Here is a 16,827-nt window from a genome sequence, read left to right as displayed (position 1 = left end):
TAGAGTGTGGTCATGGGTTCAGATCCTGGCTCCTCCACTTGTCTGCTGTGGCCTTGGGCAAATCACTTCACTTCTCTGGGCCTCAGTTACCTCATCTGTAAAATGGGGATGAAGACTGTGAGCCCTATGAGGGACAGGGACTGTGTCCAACCCGATTTGCTTGTACCTACCCCAGCACTTAGTATAGTGTCTGGCACATAGTAAGCGCTTAACAAATACTGTTGTTATTATTATTATTATCATCATCAAATGCCCTAAGAAAACAAAAACCAACCCCAGGAGCAGTTCATTAGGCAGGCCAGGGGTGACAAAACAGGGCATATAATCAACTCAGAAACAAATGGGCCCCAGGGATGGGAGCAGGTGGACAGTTGGGTGGTTATAGCATGTCTTGGGCTAGACTTAATGGCCTGGCCAGCCCTGGGCACCACCTTTTCTAGTGCCCAGTTGATGAATGGGGTCAACGAGAAACTTTAGAAGAGTGAGAAGCATCATGGCCTATTGGAAGGAGCACGGCCTTGGGTTCTAATCCTGGCTTTTATCTATCCCAGTGCTTAGAACAGTGCTCAGCACATAGTAAGCGCTTAACAAAATGCCATCATTATTATTATTATTCTTATTAAGTAGGAGAAAGAACAGGTAGTGACTCCCCATTTTCCAGACAAAGAGGCACGGGGAAGTTAAAAGGTCACAAGTGGCAGAGTCAGGATTAGAACCCAGGTCCTCTGACTCCCAAGCTTGGGCTCTTTCCGCTAGACCACGCTGCTTCTCCATGTATGCTTCCTGGGGTCAGGGCTGGGTCCCCAAGCTAGCGGTCTGCCTCCCCCCTCATCCGTGGAGGAGGATGCTTAGCTGCTTTCCCTTCTCCGTGTCAGTTCAGGAAGTGGGGAGGGTCTGAGGGAGGAGAGGAGGCATGGATTTTCCACCGACCTTCCAGAAGCGCCCAGAGAATGAAGTCGGGAAATGCTGCGGGAAGCATTCAACCGAAAACGTCGCGTGACTTGAGTTTCTGTCATCCTGTTTGTAGATGTCACCCTGCCTCGCCTCAAAGCCTTTATTCCTCAGCTTTTGTCCCGGTTGCACATTGAAGCCCTGCTCCACGGCAACCTAACGAAACAGGTGAGTCCTTTGCGTTGGCTGCCGGTCAGGCTGGCGAGGGTAACGGTTGATCCTCGCTCCGCCAAGGGTTGCTTCACAGATAACCCACCCAACCGTGCTGGTTGGGAACAAAACCGTAGTCAGCTGAAACTCAAAGGAAATGATTCTTCATCAGGTGGTCGTATTCGTTGAGCCCTCGCTGTGTGCAGAACACTGTACTGAACGCTTGGGAGAGTCCAGTAGGAACAGAGTTGGTTCGAAACATTCCCTGCCCACAGTGCGCTTACAATCTAGGCTAGCCGTTTGGCAGGTTTGGCTCCTGGAAAGAGCTCCCACCCAGGTGGCGTCCATTCAAGTACTTTCCAAGCGCCTAGTCCAGTGCTCTGGGTAGGGACTGTCTCTATATGTTGCCAATTTGTACTTCCCAAGCGCTTAGTACAGTGCTCTGCACATAGTAAGCGCTCAATAAATACGATTGATGATGATGATGAGTAAGTGCTCAATAAATACGATGGGATAAATGAATGAATTTGAGATGTTGCGTAATAGGCCTTGACCTCAACCTCAGACTTCCCACTTTCCTTAAATAATCATCCTTTCCTCACCCCTAACACTCCAACCCCCTGGGCCCCCAAGTTCAGGCACAACTCCCAAAATCTCACCCAGATCTTGGAGCCTGGGAAGCAGAGTTCATCAGGATACCCAGGTTGGGCCCCAATTAGACACGGGCTTTGGAGTCAGAGGTCATGGGTTCAAATCCCGGCTCCGCCAATTGTCAGCTGTGTGACTTTGGGTGAGTCACTTCACTTCTCTGGGCCTCAGTTGCCTCATTTGTAAAATGGGGATGAAGACTGTGAGCCCCCCGTGGGACAACCTGATCACCTTGTAACCTCCCCAGCGCTTAGAACAGTGCTTTGTTCATAGTAAGTGCTTAATAAATGCCATCATTATTAGTATTATTATTAAATATGGGAACTTTGGGTTTCAGTTATGTCCTGAGCCTGGCTGGTTGACATTCACTTTGAAGACGCAGGCCCACGCAGTGATTTCCCTCTCTTAGGAGGTTCTTTCTCAAGCCAGAGGTGAACTTCTTTAAACCACCCGGAACCGTCATCCTTTCTCTCCACACTTTGAAAGCGGAGGGCTTGTGCCCGAAGCCTGAAATCGCCTACATACTACTCGAGATTTCATGTAAAATATGAGTGAGCACCTCTTGGTGAGCCCAGAGTCTTCCGGGGAGAACTGCAGCCCACTCCTTCTAGGGCCCGGCAGCCTCCTCAAGACTGTAAACTTGTTGTGGGCAGGAAATGTGTCGGTTTATTGTTACGGTGTACTCACCCCAGTGCTTAGGACAGTGCACTGCACATAGTAAGCGCTCAATAAATACGATTGACTGACTAACTTCCGGAGGAATGATTCTATTCCAATAGAATGGGGCGGCAGTGATGTCTAGAAAAACCCAATGCCAGCAAACTTTGGGAGATTGATTCTTCCATACCAAGTCTTCCCCACCTCTCACTTTCCTTCATTCGGTGGTATTTATTGAGTGGTTATGGTGTGCAGAGTGCTGTGCTAAGTATTTGGGACAGTACACAATAAACAGTCACATTCCCTGCCCACAGCGAGCTTGCAGTCTAGACACGGGGAGACAGACATGAATATAAATGACAGAGATGTATGTAAGAGCCGTGGGGCTGGGAGGGGGGAAGAACAAAGGGAACAAGCCACTCTAGTTCCAAGGATGGCAGAACCTCTGATGAGAAGGGCAAACCCACCTTTGGAGAAACCCAAGCTCGCTTTCTAGACCACGGATTCCCCAAAGGCACAGATCCTCATCTTATCACGGAATAATAATCATCACCACCATCATACTTGTGGTATTTGGTGAGCCCACCGGCCGACTCTGCCACAGAAACTGGGGAGGAGCGGAGCCAGGTACCTCACACAGGTGCCCCTTCTCTGGCTGCTTCGTCGGAGGGGTGTTATTCTTATTATTGTGTTAAGCGCTTAATAGGTTCAAGCACTGCTTTAAGCGCTGGGGTAGATAGAAGCTAGTCAGGCCAGCCACAGTTCCTGTCCCATGTGGATCAGGGTCTCTCCAGCCTTTCTGGTCTTATCTGAGGATCATTCATTCTCCACTTACAAGCTGCTGGGGGTTTCAGACTTTGGTGGGGTGGGGCTGTTCTTCATCATCATGTAGATAGCTGGAGGGTGCCGTTTTTCCTCTTAAAGGAAGGGGTACGCACAAGGGAGCCTTTGGAGACAGACTCTCACGGGGGGACGTGAAGAAGACCGTAATGGAGATTTCTCCTTTCAGGCCGCCTTGGGAGTCATGCAGATGGTGGAAGACACGTTGATTGAACACGCTCATACTAAGCCCCTCCTTCCAAGCCAATTAGTTAGGTATCGAGAAGTCCAGCTCCCTGACAGTAAGTCGACATTTCATATTTATAAGCCCGGAAATACTGCAGTACCGTTAAATCGTGGTTCATTTAACTGTGGGGTCAACTGGGTTGATTTTTGTTATTCCTGAGTGAGCGAGGGCAGATATTAGCACGGTTACGGTCTTCACGGTGATCTAAGCCCAGTCCACCACAGCACAGGCCGTAAGGGATATAGAATGAAGTCTTCTGCATAAAGCCAATCCCAGGAATATCCCGATGAACCAGTGAATCCTATTTGGCCCCTACAGCCCCCGTAATCCACCTGCTTGGCTCAGGATCCCAGATGGAAAGTGCATTCTTTTACTTGTACATATCTATTCTATTTTGTTAGTATGTTTGGTTTTGTCTCCCCCTTTTAGACTGTGAGCCCACTGTTGGGTAGGGACTGTCTCTATATGTTGCCAATTTGCACTTCCCAAGCGCTTAGTACAGTGCTCTGCACACAGTAAGCGCTCAATAAATACGATTGATGATGATGATTCTTTGGGGTTCAGCTGACCGATCATTGCTTATCCCTGGATCCCGGCAGTAAGTCCGAACTGTCCGTAGTTTCCTCCCACTCCGACCCCGCCTGGGCTCCCGAGTCATCTTTCCGCCCATCTTTTCCTCAGCAGGCGTCCTTCCACCCCCTCCCCTCGCCCCCTCCGGTCCGCCCCGGGGGTGTTCGGGCCTCTGGGCCAAGAGAAAGGCCAAACCATTCCACCTTGTCTTATCCCTGACCCAAGAGGCCAATCCCTCTCCGTTTGGAAAGTAGTGCTCCTGATTTGGTGGTCACAGGCCTGGAGCGATTGAAAACAGAGATGACCGGGATCGTTTTTCTACCCGAATTGATTCCGCATCAGTCCCACTCCCCAGGAAATTGGATTCCTCAGACAGAGTTCCCTCCCCCACCAACCCCGCCCACAGTTCAGCTTTGAATACATTTTCTACTCCTTAAACGAAGCCGTCTCTGCCCAGTTTCCAGTTCCCCCGGGGCAAGAAGGCAGTTACGAGAAGGATTCCATTTAACTCTAACAGCCGAGTTGCCACATGTAACTCAGTTAAACAATCAGCAGCATATATTTAGTGCCTATTGAACTCAAGGCCCCATACCAAGCACGGGTGAGTAGACAGAAGGGGACACACAACTCAGTGCTGGTACAGGACCTTGGGTACCTTACCCTGAAGGAGTTGAAGGAATGGAGGGGTTTCCAATCTAAGAATCTCAGTGATAAGAACTCATCAATCGTATTTATTGAGCGCTTACTATGTGCAGAGCACTGTACTAAGCGCTTGGGAGGTACAAATTGGCAACATATAGAGACAGTCCGTACCCAACAGTGGGCTCACAGTCTAAAAAGAACTCGACTGATGGGATGGGTTTGCTTATGTCAGTTTAACAGGTATGAAGTCATTACCTGGCGTCACTTAGACTGTGAGCCCACTGTTGGGTAGGGGCTGTCTCTATGTGTTGCCAATTTGTACTTCCCAAGCGCTTAGTACAGTGCTCTGCACATAGTAAGCGCTCAATAAATACGATTGATTGATTGATTGATTTTGACATGTCAAGCATCTGGCTGTATCGGTTTGCTTCTTTCCAGTGCGCCCTTCCTTCTGAGAGCGTAGATTCATTCTGTGAGAATTGAGATGAAAACTTTTATAATAGGTGTCATCTACTATCTCTGTACTCCTCCCGTGTTCTGTCCCCCACACTTTCCATCCACTTACCCAGCTCGGCAGCGGCTTTTAGAGAGGCAGCAGAGAGCGTGAGAGGAAGGACGCGGGGATCCCGGGGCCTGAAATCATAGTAGGCTCCTCTTTTTCCACCATCGAATCAATCAGTGGCATTTATTGAACTCCTCATGAGAGCCGGGCTCTGTTACTCAGTGTTGAGCTTTCCCCTGCTCCCTTCCCATCCCCCAGGACTGTGTCTAATGCCCACCACTGTATTCCTTCTGTTGGCATGAAAATCCTTTCCCAATGCTTAGTACAGTGCTCTGCACACACTAAGCACTTAATAAATACTCTTACTACTACCAACACAGCACAACGGTGGGAAACCTCCTTCGTAGCTGATGGGTGGAACTTGTTTCCCTGGATTTGGATACAGTCGGGTCCAAAGTACATGCATTCTGAAGGGAAAGATTTCACCCAGCATAGATGTGTGAAATCTATGAGAAGATTTCACACATGAAATCTATGAGAAGATGTGTGAGAAGCAGCGTGGCTCAGTGGAAAGAGCCCGGGCTTTGGAGTCAGAGGTCATGGGTTCGAATCCCGGCTCCACCATATGTCTGCTGTGTGATCTCGGGCAAGTCACTTCACTTCTCGGAGCCTCAGTTCCCTCATCTGTAAAATGGGGATGATGACTGTGAGCCCCACGCGGGACAACCTGATCACCTTGTATCCCCCCAGCGCTTAGAACAGTGCTTTGCACATAGTAAGCGCTTAATAAATGCCATTATTATTATTATTATTATTATGTGTTTTAAGGGCTGTGTTTCCCTTTGGGGTCCCCCAAAGTTTTCAGGAGGGCTGTGCTGGGAAAGGGGTGAAAAATGGAGGTCAGAAATCAGTCTCCATGGGTGCAAGACAGAAGCACTAAAGGAAGACTCTAAGGGGGTGAGCAGGTATTTGAAGGAGGTGCGGGGAACTAGAAATATTATTCAGCTAAAGAAACCTTAACTTGAGAACAACTAAAATTCATATATAAAAATGGCAGCAGGGTTGGAAAGGGGCTTTTTGGCATAAAAAAATGTGTTTTATTTTTGTTTTTTTTTTTCAAATGATATTGGTTAGGCATTACCAGGCACTGTACTAAGCGCTGGGTTATACACAAGCTGATCATCTTGGACCAAGCCCATGTCCCATATGGGGCTCACTGTCTTAATCCCCGTTTTACAGATGAGATAACCGAGGCCCAGAGAAGTTAAGTGAGTTACCCAAGGTCACGCATCAGATAAGAGGCAGTCAGGATTAGAACCCAGGTCCTGCCAACTCCCAGTTCTGCTCTGTATCCACAGGGCCACGTTGCTTCTCTGTGTTCTGTGATGTTTGTGAGGAATGAACATCAATAAACGCAGCACGGCCTCAACTGGCACGTTCCTTTAGAACGCACCATCTCGAACGGTGTCTTGTGAATTAATTGAGTCGGTGGGCAGCAGGGTGTTAGGGTTTCATCCCCAGAAACTCAGTCCCCTCCATTCCACTGACTCAGTGATTCACAGGAGCCAGTTTCAGGGTGGAACTGTAGGAGACCCAGGGTTAATTGAGCTCACGGACCTCCGCGAGAAGGATTAAATGATCCCGTCTCCCTTCCGGTTTTCAGCGTGTCCCGGTGAGACAAACCACCGTTGGCTTCCAGAAGTTGCTTTAGAGAATGAAAAATGCACTAGGCTTGACCTTGAGGCAAACCGAAGGTCAAGTGCCCTTTCAGGCGGAGCCTTTGGAGACGGCCGACCCCATCCCTGGGTCAGTGTTGGATTCTCCCTGCGCCTTTGCAGTGCTCTTTGAAGCTGAATAAGTCAATCAGTCAGTGATATTTAGAGAGCACCTGTCACGTGCAGAGCACTGTACTTAGCGCTCGGGAGAGTACAGTGGAAACATGACGGGGAACCTGCATCTAGATGATGATCCTCCACAAGCAGAATCCGAGACCTCTCTCCACGTTAATAATAATAATAATAATAATAATAATAATGGCATTTGTTAAGCGCTTACTATGTGCAAAGCACTGTTCTAAGCGCTGGGGAGGTTACAAGGTGATCAGGTTGTTCCACGGGGGGGGGGTCACAGTTTTAATCCCCATTTTACAGATGTGGTAACTGAGGCCCAGAGAAGTTAAGTGACTTGCCCAAAGTCACACAGCTGACACTTGGCAGAGGCGGGATTCGAACCTGTGACCTCTGACTCCAAAGCCCATGCTGTTTTCACTGAGCCACGCTGCTTCTCCGATGCTTGGAGCCAAAGCCCTGGATACTAAATAATAATAATAATAATAATGATGGCATTTGTTAAGCGCTTACTATGTGCCAAGCACTGTTCTAAGCACCGAGGCAGATACAAGGTAATCAGGTTGTCCCACATGGGGCTCCCAGTCTTCATCCCCGTTTTCCAGATGAGGGAACTGAGGCCCAGAGAAGTGAAGTGACTTGCCCAAAGTCACACAGCCGACAAGTGGCGGAGCCGGGATTAGAACCCACGACCTCTGTCTCCCAAGCCCGGGCTCTTTCCACCGAGCCACGCTGCCCTGTATCCGTGGGGAGGAGCGGAGGGCCGATTTCTCCCTCCTTGCTGTGCCCGTTTTTTCCGCGTGGCCTGGCCTTCAGACCACCTCGTCTCGGGGCGTCTCACGAGACTTGGGCGGAAAGCAGCAGCGCCGGGCCCTGGGAGCAGCAGTCAGACAAGCGCTCAGTCAGTCGGTTGTATTTATGGAACGCTTAACTATGTGCAGAACTTGCCAACTTGTACTTCCCAACTTGTACTTCTCCCCCTTTTAGACTGTGAGCCCACTGTTGGGTAGGGACTGTCTCTATGTGATGCCAATTTGTACTTCCCAAGCGCTTAGTACAGTGCTCTGCACATAGTAAGCGCTCAATAAATACGATTGATTGATTGATTGATTCCCAAGCGCTCAGTACAGTGCTCTGCACACAGTAAGCGCTCAATAAATACGATTGATTGCAGAACACTGTACTAAATGCTTTGGAGAGGTTCTGTCCCAGGGACACAGCTTAGAAAGAGCATTCTTAATAATAACAATAGTATTTATGGTGTTTGCTAAGCACTTACTATGTGCCGAGCACTGTTCTAAACGCTTGGGTAGATACAAGGTAATCAGGTTGTCCCACCGGGGGCTCACAGTCCTACTCCCCATTTTACAGACGAGGTAACTGAGGCACGGATAAGCTAACCGGCTTGCCCAAGGTCACACAGCAGACAAGTGGCAGAGCCGGGATTAGAACCCATGTCCTCTGACTCCCAAGTCTGGGCTCTTTTCACTAAGCCACGCTGCTTCTGCCTAGAAAACCTCCGTCGATTTGATTCAGTCACCTGAATTCTGTAGGAGAGTCAAAACAACCTGCCCAAAGGTCATTATGGGAAGTAGCATTCATTCAGTCGTACTTATTGAGCGCTTCCTGTGTGCAGAGCACTGTACTAAGCGCTTGGGAAGTACAAGTTGGCAACATCTAGAGACGGTCCCTACCCAACAGTGGGCTCTAAGTCTAGAAAGCAGCAAAGCTTAATGGTTAGAGCCCGGGCCTGGGAGTTAGAAGGTAGTGGGTTCTAATCCTGGCTCCACCTCTTGTCTACTTCAGCTCTGTGCCTCAGTTTCCTCATATGTAAAATGGGAATTAAGACTGTGAACCCCATGTGTGTCCAAGCAGATGTGCTCGTATCCACTCCATTCATTCATTCATTCATTCAATCGTATTTATTGAGCGCTTACTGTGTGCAGAGCACTGTACTAAGCGCTTGGGAAGTACAAGTTGGCAACATATACGACAGTGGGCTCACAGTCTAGAAAGCAGCACAGCTTAATGGTTAGAGCCCGGGCCTGGGAGTTAGAAGGTAGTGGGTTCTAATCCTGGCTCCGCCACTTGTCTCCTTCAGCTCTCTGTGCCTCAGTTTCCTCATATGTAAAATGGGAATTAAGACTGTGAACCTCATGTGTGTCCAAGCAGATGTGCTTGTATCCACTCCATTCATTCATTCAATCGTATTTATTGAGCGCTTACTGTGTGCAGAGCACTGTACTAAGCGCTTGGGAAGTACAAGTTGGCAACATATACAACAGTGGGCTCACAGTCTAGAAAGCAGCACAGCTTAATAGTTAGAGCCCGGGCCTGGGAGTTAGAAGGTAGTGGGTTCTAATCCTGGCTCCGCCACTTGTCTCCTTCAGCTCTCTGTGCCTCAGTTTCCTCATATGTAAAATGGGAATTAAGACTGTGAACCTCATGTGTGTCCAAGCAGATGTGCTTGTATCCACTCCATTCATTCATTCATTCATTCATTCAATCGTATTTATTGAGCGCTTACTGTGTGCAGAGCACTGTACTAAGCGCTTGGGAAGTACAAGTTGGCAACATATACAACAGTGGGCTCACAGTCTAGAAAGCAGCACAGCTTAATGGTTAGAGCCCGGGCCTGGGAGTTAGAAGGTAGTGGGTTTTAATCCTGGCTCCCTCAGCTCTCTGTGCCTCAGTTTCCTCATATGTAAAATGGGGATTAAGACACTGAACCCCATGTGTGTCCAAGCCGATATGCTCGTATCCACTCCAGCGCTTAGTAATAATAATAATAATGGCATTTGTTAAGCACTTACTTTGTGCCTGTGTACTGTGCCTGGCACGTCGTAAGCGCTTACCAAATACCATAATTATTATTATTATTATGGGGTTCTGAACCCCGGGATACGGGGCGGTATGTTTGGATGGGCGGACCGGGGCGTCCCGTAAAACGTGTGGTACTATCAGCCTGTATTCAGGATCTCCCATTTTCCTAAAATTCCTAAAATTCAGCTCCAACTGCCCTTATTGGGTTTCCCGTGCGAGGAGCCGACCTGTGGCATCACCGACGGCCGATTCTTCTTTCGCTTTTTGCCTTCAGGGGGCTGGTTTGTTTATCAGCAGAGGAACGAGGTTCACAATAACTGCGGCATCGAGATCTACTACCAGACGGACATGCAGAGCACCTCCGAAAACATGTTCCTGGAGCTCTTCTGCCAGATCATCTCCGAGCCGTGCTTCAACACGCTGCGGACCAAAGAACAGCTGGGTGAGCTTCCCGGGGTCTCAGCCCGGTGGCTCTGTGGTGCCCACCGTCGGGTAGGGACCGTCTCTATAGGTTGCCAACTTGGACATCCCAAGCGCTCAGTACAGTGCTGTGCACACAGGAAGCGCTCAATAAATACGATTGAATGAATGAATGAATGGTGGGTGGGGACTGTGTCCGGACCTGTCCGCCCCGGTGCCTGGCATCGGGCCGGGCCTGCGATAATAATCATTAATAATGATTAAAGAGAGGAGAAGCAGCGTGGCTCAGTGGAAAAGGCCCGGGCTTGGGAGTCAGAAGTCATGGGTTCGAATCCCGGCTCCGCTGTGTGACTTTGGGTAAGTCACTTTCATTCATTCGTTCATTCAGTCGTATTTAGTGAGCGGCTTACTGTGTGCAGAGCACTGGACTAAGCGCTTGGGAAGTACAAGTTGGCAACAAAGAGAGACGGTCCCTACCCAACAGCGGGCTCACAGTCTCTGGGCCTCAGTGACCTCATCTGTAAAATGGGGAGTAAGACTGTGAGCCCCACGTGGGACAACCTGATTACCTTGTAGCCCCCCTAGCGCTTAGAAAAGTGCTAGGTACATAGTAAGCGCTTAACAAAAGCCATTATTATTATTATTATTATTATTATTATTATTATTATTAATGGAGGTCAAACACTGTACTAGACTCAGCTGGGCTCACGGGTCTCCCAGAGCTGTCCTCTGTTCGCTAGGCCACACTGCTCGTAGAGGAAAGCGAACAGGGGTGTTAGATGGACAGCCTCGAATCAATCACTGGTATTTATTGAGTGTTTATTGGGTGCAGAGCCCTAATTCACTGGAAAGGAGTTTCTGCTTGAGACAGAGCGAGGCGGATAACCACCGGAGGTTTTCGAGTTTGAGAGAGATGTGTGCCAAGCTCCACTGCTCGCTGACATGGGGGGCATAAGTAGCCTCTCGCGCGTGGAGAGGCTGGGGTCCCCTCAGTTGTAGGAGGAAGCAATTCCAGCCATTGTTCCAGGAATTCTTCTTCAAAACTCCGGGAATTCAAGTTCTACGGAGCACTGTCCGGTCAATTCTGGGGACTGTTCCCATCTCGTTCCATTTCCCGCCCCAGGTCTAGAGGATCACGCCAAAAAAATGTGTGTTTCAGAGGCCCTTCGGAAGCAGCGTGGAGCACTCCGGCCATTCCTGAAAGATCCTTCTTCCTCGGCGGGGGTGGTCAGACTTCAAGGAGGGGATAATAGTCGGGGTGCTAATAATAATAATAATAGGGGGATAATAGTCAGGGTCCTAATAATAATAATAATAATAATAATAGAAAAAAGGGATATTTCAGTGGTTACTATACACCAAGCACTGATGTAACATGGAGCTGTGGCTAGAGCACTGGCCTGGGAGTTGGAAGGTCATGGGTTCTAATCCCAGCTCCACCACCTTGGGCAAGTCTCTGTACCTCAGTGACCTCATCTGTACAATGGAGAATGAGACCGGGAGTCCCCCGTGGGACAGGGACTGTGTCCAGCCCCATTTGTTTGGCTCCACCCCAGTGCCTGGCCCATAGTAAGCCCTTAACAAATACCGTCATTTTTATTCATAACGACTGGGGCAGATCATCGGGTCCCACCTGGGGCTCACAGTCCTTAGTTGATGACGGAACTGAAGCCCCAAGAAGTGACCTGCCCAAGGTCACGCAGCAGAAAGGCGGCGGATCCGGGGTCCTCCGACTCGTAATGGGGATGAAAACCGCGAGCCCCATGTGGGACCGTGGACTGTGTCCAACCTGATTTAACTTGCATCTACCCCCAACGCTTAGTACAGTGCCTGCCACAGGTCCTGCCTTCCTGCTGCCCACGTCCTCAGTGAGAGAGACACTTCTGCTTCCCCCTCCATCTCACGGTAGTCGAAATACCAACTAAAGACCGTGAGCCCGCTGTTGGGTAGGGGCCCGTCTCTGTATGTTGCCAACTTGTACTTCCCAAGCACTTAGTACAGTGCTGTGCACACAGTAAGCGCTCAGTAAATACAGTTGAATGAATGAATGAATGGAAGCGGGCCTGGCGTTCTGCAGCCCCCCACTTTCTGAATGCTCTTTGCAGACGGGCACATTGCCGGTCAAGCTGGCGGCGGTCCGCCCCCAAATCCGACTCCTTAGAGGTGGGACCAAAATCATCTTCAATCGTATTTGTTGAGCGCTTACTGTGTGCAGAGCGCTGTACTAAGCGCTTGGGAAGTACAAGTTGGCAACATATAGAGACAGTCCCTACCCAACAGTGGGCTCACAGTCTAAAAGAGTCAAAATGAGAAGCAGTGGATAGAGCGTGGGTTGCGAGTCAGAAGGACCTGGGTTCTGATTCCGGCGCCGCAACTTGCCTGCTGTGTGACCTTGGGCAAGTCACTGCTCTGGGCCTCCGTTCCCTCACCTGTCAAATAATAATAATAATGATGGTATTTATTAAGTGCTTACTATGGGCAAGGGACTGTAATAATAATGATGGTATTTTAGGCACTTACTATGTGCAAAGCACTGTTCTATGCGCTGGGTAGGCTACAAGGTGATCAGGTTGTCCCACGGGGGGCTCACAGTCTTAATCCCCATTTTACAGATGAGGTAACTGAGGCACAGAGAAGTTAGGTGACTTGCCCAGAGTCACCCAGCTGACAATCGGCGGAGCCCGGATTTGAACCCATGACCACGGACTCCAAAGCCTGAGCTCTTTCCACCGAGCCACGCCGCTGCTTCTGTACTAAGCGCTGGGCAAGTAGAAGCAGATTCAAGTCCCCGTTCCGCATGGGGCTCCCAGTCGCAATCCCCATTTGACAGATGAGGTAACCGAAGCCCAGGGAAGTGAAGTGACTGGCTGCCCCAGGCCGCGCAGGAGACGAGTGGCGGAGCCGGGATTAGAACCCAGGACCTCCTGGCTCCCGGGCCCGTGCTCTTTCCCCTTGTCCGCCCGGCTTCTCACAACGGGGATGAAAACTGTGAGCCGCATGTGGGACGTGGACCGTGTCCAACCTGATTTATCTTGCATCTACCCCCCCAGCGTTTACTTAGTACAGTGCCCGGCGCACAGTAAGTGCTTAACAAATACCGTAAAAGAAAAACGGGTGTCAGTTGGCGTGTGTCAGCGGTGCCCGCGGCTTGGTGTCGATCCCTTCTGCTCGCTCACGCCAGCGTTACCGCCCGTGCCAGGTTACATCGTGTTCAGCGGTCCCCGGAGGGCCAACGGCATCCAGGGCCTGCGCTTCATCATCCAGTCGGAGAAGCCACCCCACTACTTGGAGAGCCGAGTGGAGGCCTTCCTGATGACCATGGAGAAGTCCATCGAAGACATGACCGAAGAGGCCTTCCAGAAGCACATCCAGGCGCTGGCCATCCGCCGCCTGGACAAACCAAAGAAGCTGTCGGCAGAGTGCGCCAAGTACTGGGGGGAGATCATCTCCCAACAGTACAATTTCGACCGAGGTACGGGGGAGGTACGGGCGGGTCGACGGCGGCCGTGGATCCCTTCCTAAGAGACCAGGACGGGGCGGAACGAGTGACACCTTCTCCCCCCGCTGGGGCCCTGGGAAACCGAGTTCCCTGAATCCCATTTTCCCTAAACTCACCTTGGGCGCCCTCCCCTCGCCCCAGGGAAGGAGATCCCTTCGCGGCTTTTCCAGGAGGAGCCCAGACCCCGGTAGGTCCGGCCTCGGTCTTGCCAACCGGGCACCGAGTGTGAGGGGGGAAACAGGAGATTTTGAAGGGGCAGAGGGCACGCCGCCGACCCCTCGCCCACGTCTTTCCTCTTCAAATCCGACAGTGACTCTCCCCCCCTTCAAAGCTTTATTGAAGGCCCATCTCCTCCAAGAGGCCTTCCCACCCTAAGCCCTCCTTTCCTCTTCTCCCACTCCCTTCTGCGTCACCCTGACTCGCTCCCTCTATTCATCCCCCCTCCGTGCCCCACGGCACTTACGTCCGTATCTGTAATTCATTTATTTTAATGTCTGTCTCCCTCTCTAGACTAAGCACACTGTGGGCAGGGAATGTGTCTGTTTATTGTTGAATCGTACTCTCCCGAGCGCTCAGGACAGCGCCCTGCACGCAGTAAACACTGAGGAAATAGGAATGAAAGGAGAGGGGGCGGAGGGGCGGGAGGAAAGCGGGGCTGACCTCCCAGACGGGGTGGGGATGTGCACGGTAAGGTTGAGTCGAGTTTGCCTCGACTTCCCGTCGCCGATTTGGGTTTCCCGTTGGGCGGGGGCAGCGTCCCGGAGCCTGGGGCGGCGGCGGGGGGAATCCGGCCTTGGCTCCAAGAGAGCTCTCCGTGAAGCCCCAGAGAGGAGCCGAGACCCAGCCGCCGTCGCTGGGAGAAGGAAAACGGGACGGGGAGCCGGGAGAAATCCATCCTTTCGCCAGCATCTCCCCCAGCTCCAGACCGACTGGCTCCTTACCCCTTGCAGATTATTCATTGTCGTATTTACGGAGCGCCTACTGTGTGCAGAGCACTGTACTAAGCGCTTATCATTGACTCGCGTGAATTGCTTTTCAGATAACACTGAAGTTGCCTATTTAAAGACCCTTACCAAGGAGGATATCATTCGGTTCTACAAGGTAAGCCAGCTCTTGGCTCCCATTTGGGAGGATAATAATAATAATAATAATAATAATGATGGTATTCATTAAGCGCTATGTGCAAAGCACTGTTCTAAGCGCTGGGGAGGTTACAAGGTGATCAGGTTGTCCCACAAGGGGCTCACAGCCTTCAACCCCATTTTACAGACGAGGTAACAAGTGAAGTCCCTGAACCCAGGCGGGGCAGAGACTCTGTCTTGGGCTTGTCTTGAAGCAGCGTGGCTCAGTGGAAAGAGCCTGGACTCTGGAGTCAGAGGTCAGGGGTTCAAATCCCGGCTCTGCCCATTGTCAGCTGGGTGACTTTGGGCAAGTCCCTTAACTTCTCTGGGCCTCAGTTGCCTCATCTGCAAAATGGGGATTAAGACTCTGAGGCGCCCGTGGCACAACCGGATCACCTTGTAACCTCCCCAGCGCTTAGAACGGCGCTTGGCACATAGTAAGCGCTGAATAAATGCCATCGTTATTATTATTACCCCAGCGCTGAAGGCGGTGCTTGGCACATAGTAAGCGCTCAACAGACGGTACGGTCGGTAAGTGTCCGGAAGCAGAGTGTGTTTGGTGGAGAGCCTCAGCCGACGTTGCCTTTGTCGTGCAGGAGATGCTGGCGGTCGAGGCCCCGAGGAGACACAAAGTGTCCGTTCACGTCCTCGCCAGGGAGATGGAGTCCTGTGAGTATTGTGGGCTGCTCCCCCCGGGACCCCCCGGACCCGCGCCTGGGGTGATTTTGTCGAAACGACCCTGGGGTGATTTTGTCGAAACGACCCAGAGCCGCTTTTGGAGGCCGTTGGGAGCCCGAAGGAGAAAGAAACTCCATGGCAGTGCAGATATTCTTCACCAAACTCCGCGGTTTGGCGGGTCTTTGGCCTGGTCAGAGAAGCCGCGTGGCCCAGTGGAAAGAGCGCGGGCTTGGGAGGGAGAGGTCATGGGTTCAAATCCCAGCTGTGTGACTCTGGCCAAGTCACTTCACTTCTCTGGGCCTCAGTTCCCTCATCTGTCAAATGGGGAATAAGACTGGGAGCCCCACCTGGGACAACCTGATCACCCCGCCAGCGCTTAGAACAGTGCTTGGCACATAGTAAGCGCTCAACAAATGCCGTTATTATTCTTGTTAGTCCTAGACCTTGTCCTAGTTGAGAAGGGTCATGGCCTAGTGGATAAATCACAGGCCTGGGAGTCGGAAGGTCATGGGTTCTAATCCCGGCTCCGCCACCTGTGTACTGTGTGACCTTGGGGGAGTCACTTCATTTCTCTAGAAGCTGCGTGGCTTAGCGGAAAGAGCACAGGCTTGGGAGTCAGAGGTCGCGAGTTCTAATCCTGGATCCGCCACGTGTCAGCTGTGTGACTTTGGGCAAGTCACTGCACTTCTCTGGGCCTGTTACCTCATCTGTTAAATGGAGATTAAGATTGTGAGCCCCATGTGGGACAACCTAATTACCTTGTGTCCACCACAGTGCTTGGCACATAGTAAGCGCTTAACAGATACCAGCATTATTATTATTATTATTCTCCGTGCCCTAATTACCTCATCTGTAAAACGGGGGTCGAGACTGTGAGCCCCACGTGAAACAGGGACCAGGTCCAACCCACTTTGCTTGTATCCACCCCAGCGCTTAGTACAGTGTCTGGCACGTAGTACGCGCTTAACAAATACCACAGTTATTACCATTAGCCCAGTGAATAGCAGCTCTGTCCTAAAATCCAGCCATTCCAGTTGGGAGAACAGGGGAAAGCCGGGAGGGCCTGGCGGTGGCGGGTGACGGAGGGCCCCTTTTCCACCGCTGCCTAAGGTCACTCCAGATCACGTCACCCGTCCCCGAGCCGAGTTTCAGGATCATCACTCCCACATCTGGGAAGAGTCGTGAGCTTTTGGTTCAAAGACCGAGGTGCCCAGAGCCTCCGCTATTAGACTGTGAACACACTGTTGGGTAGG

The 16,827-nt window shown here is 51.0% G+C and overlaps 1 protein-coding gene across 2 annotated transcripts in view; it reads left to right on the top strand.

Annotated features, from left to right (window-relative positions):
* Positions 1 to 16,827, top strand: part of IDE (insulin degrading enzyme) — a 118,062-nt gene that overhangs the window by 97,659 nt on the left and 3,576 nt on the right. For both annotated transcript variants that reach the window (XM_038764110.1, XM_038764111.1), the window contains 6 exons: positions 1,028 to 1,119; positions 3,416 to 3,527; positions 10,131 to 10,298; positions 13,476 to 13,748; positions 14,815 to 14,876; positions 15,493 to 15,565. In XM_038764110.1, coding sequence (XP_038620038.1) covers positions 1,028 to 1,119; positions 3,416 to 3,527; positions 10,131 to 10,298; positions 13,476 to 13,748; positions 14,815 to 14,876; positions 15,493 to 15,565 — 780 coding nt within the window. The remainder of the gene's footprint in view (positions 1 to 1,027; positions 1,120 to 3,415; positions 3,528 to 10,130; positions 10,299 to 13,475; positions 13,749 to 14,814; positions 14,877 to 15,492; positions 15,566 to 16,827) is intronic.

This window comes from Tachyglossus aculeatus, chromosome 22 (assembly GCF_015852505.1).
Source record: "Tachyglossus aculeatus isolate mTacAcu1 chromosome 22, mTacAcu1.pri, whole genome shotgun sequence".
NCBI classification, from domain to species: domain Eukaryota; kingdom Metazoa; phylum Chordata; class Mammalia; order Monotremata; family Tachyglossidae; genus Tachyglossus; species Tachyglossus aculeatus.
Note: the sequence above shows the minus strand (reverse complement) of the source record. Positions and strands in the feature narration are given on the sequence as shown.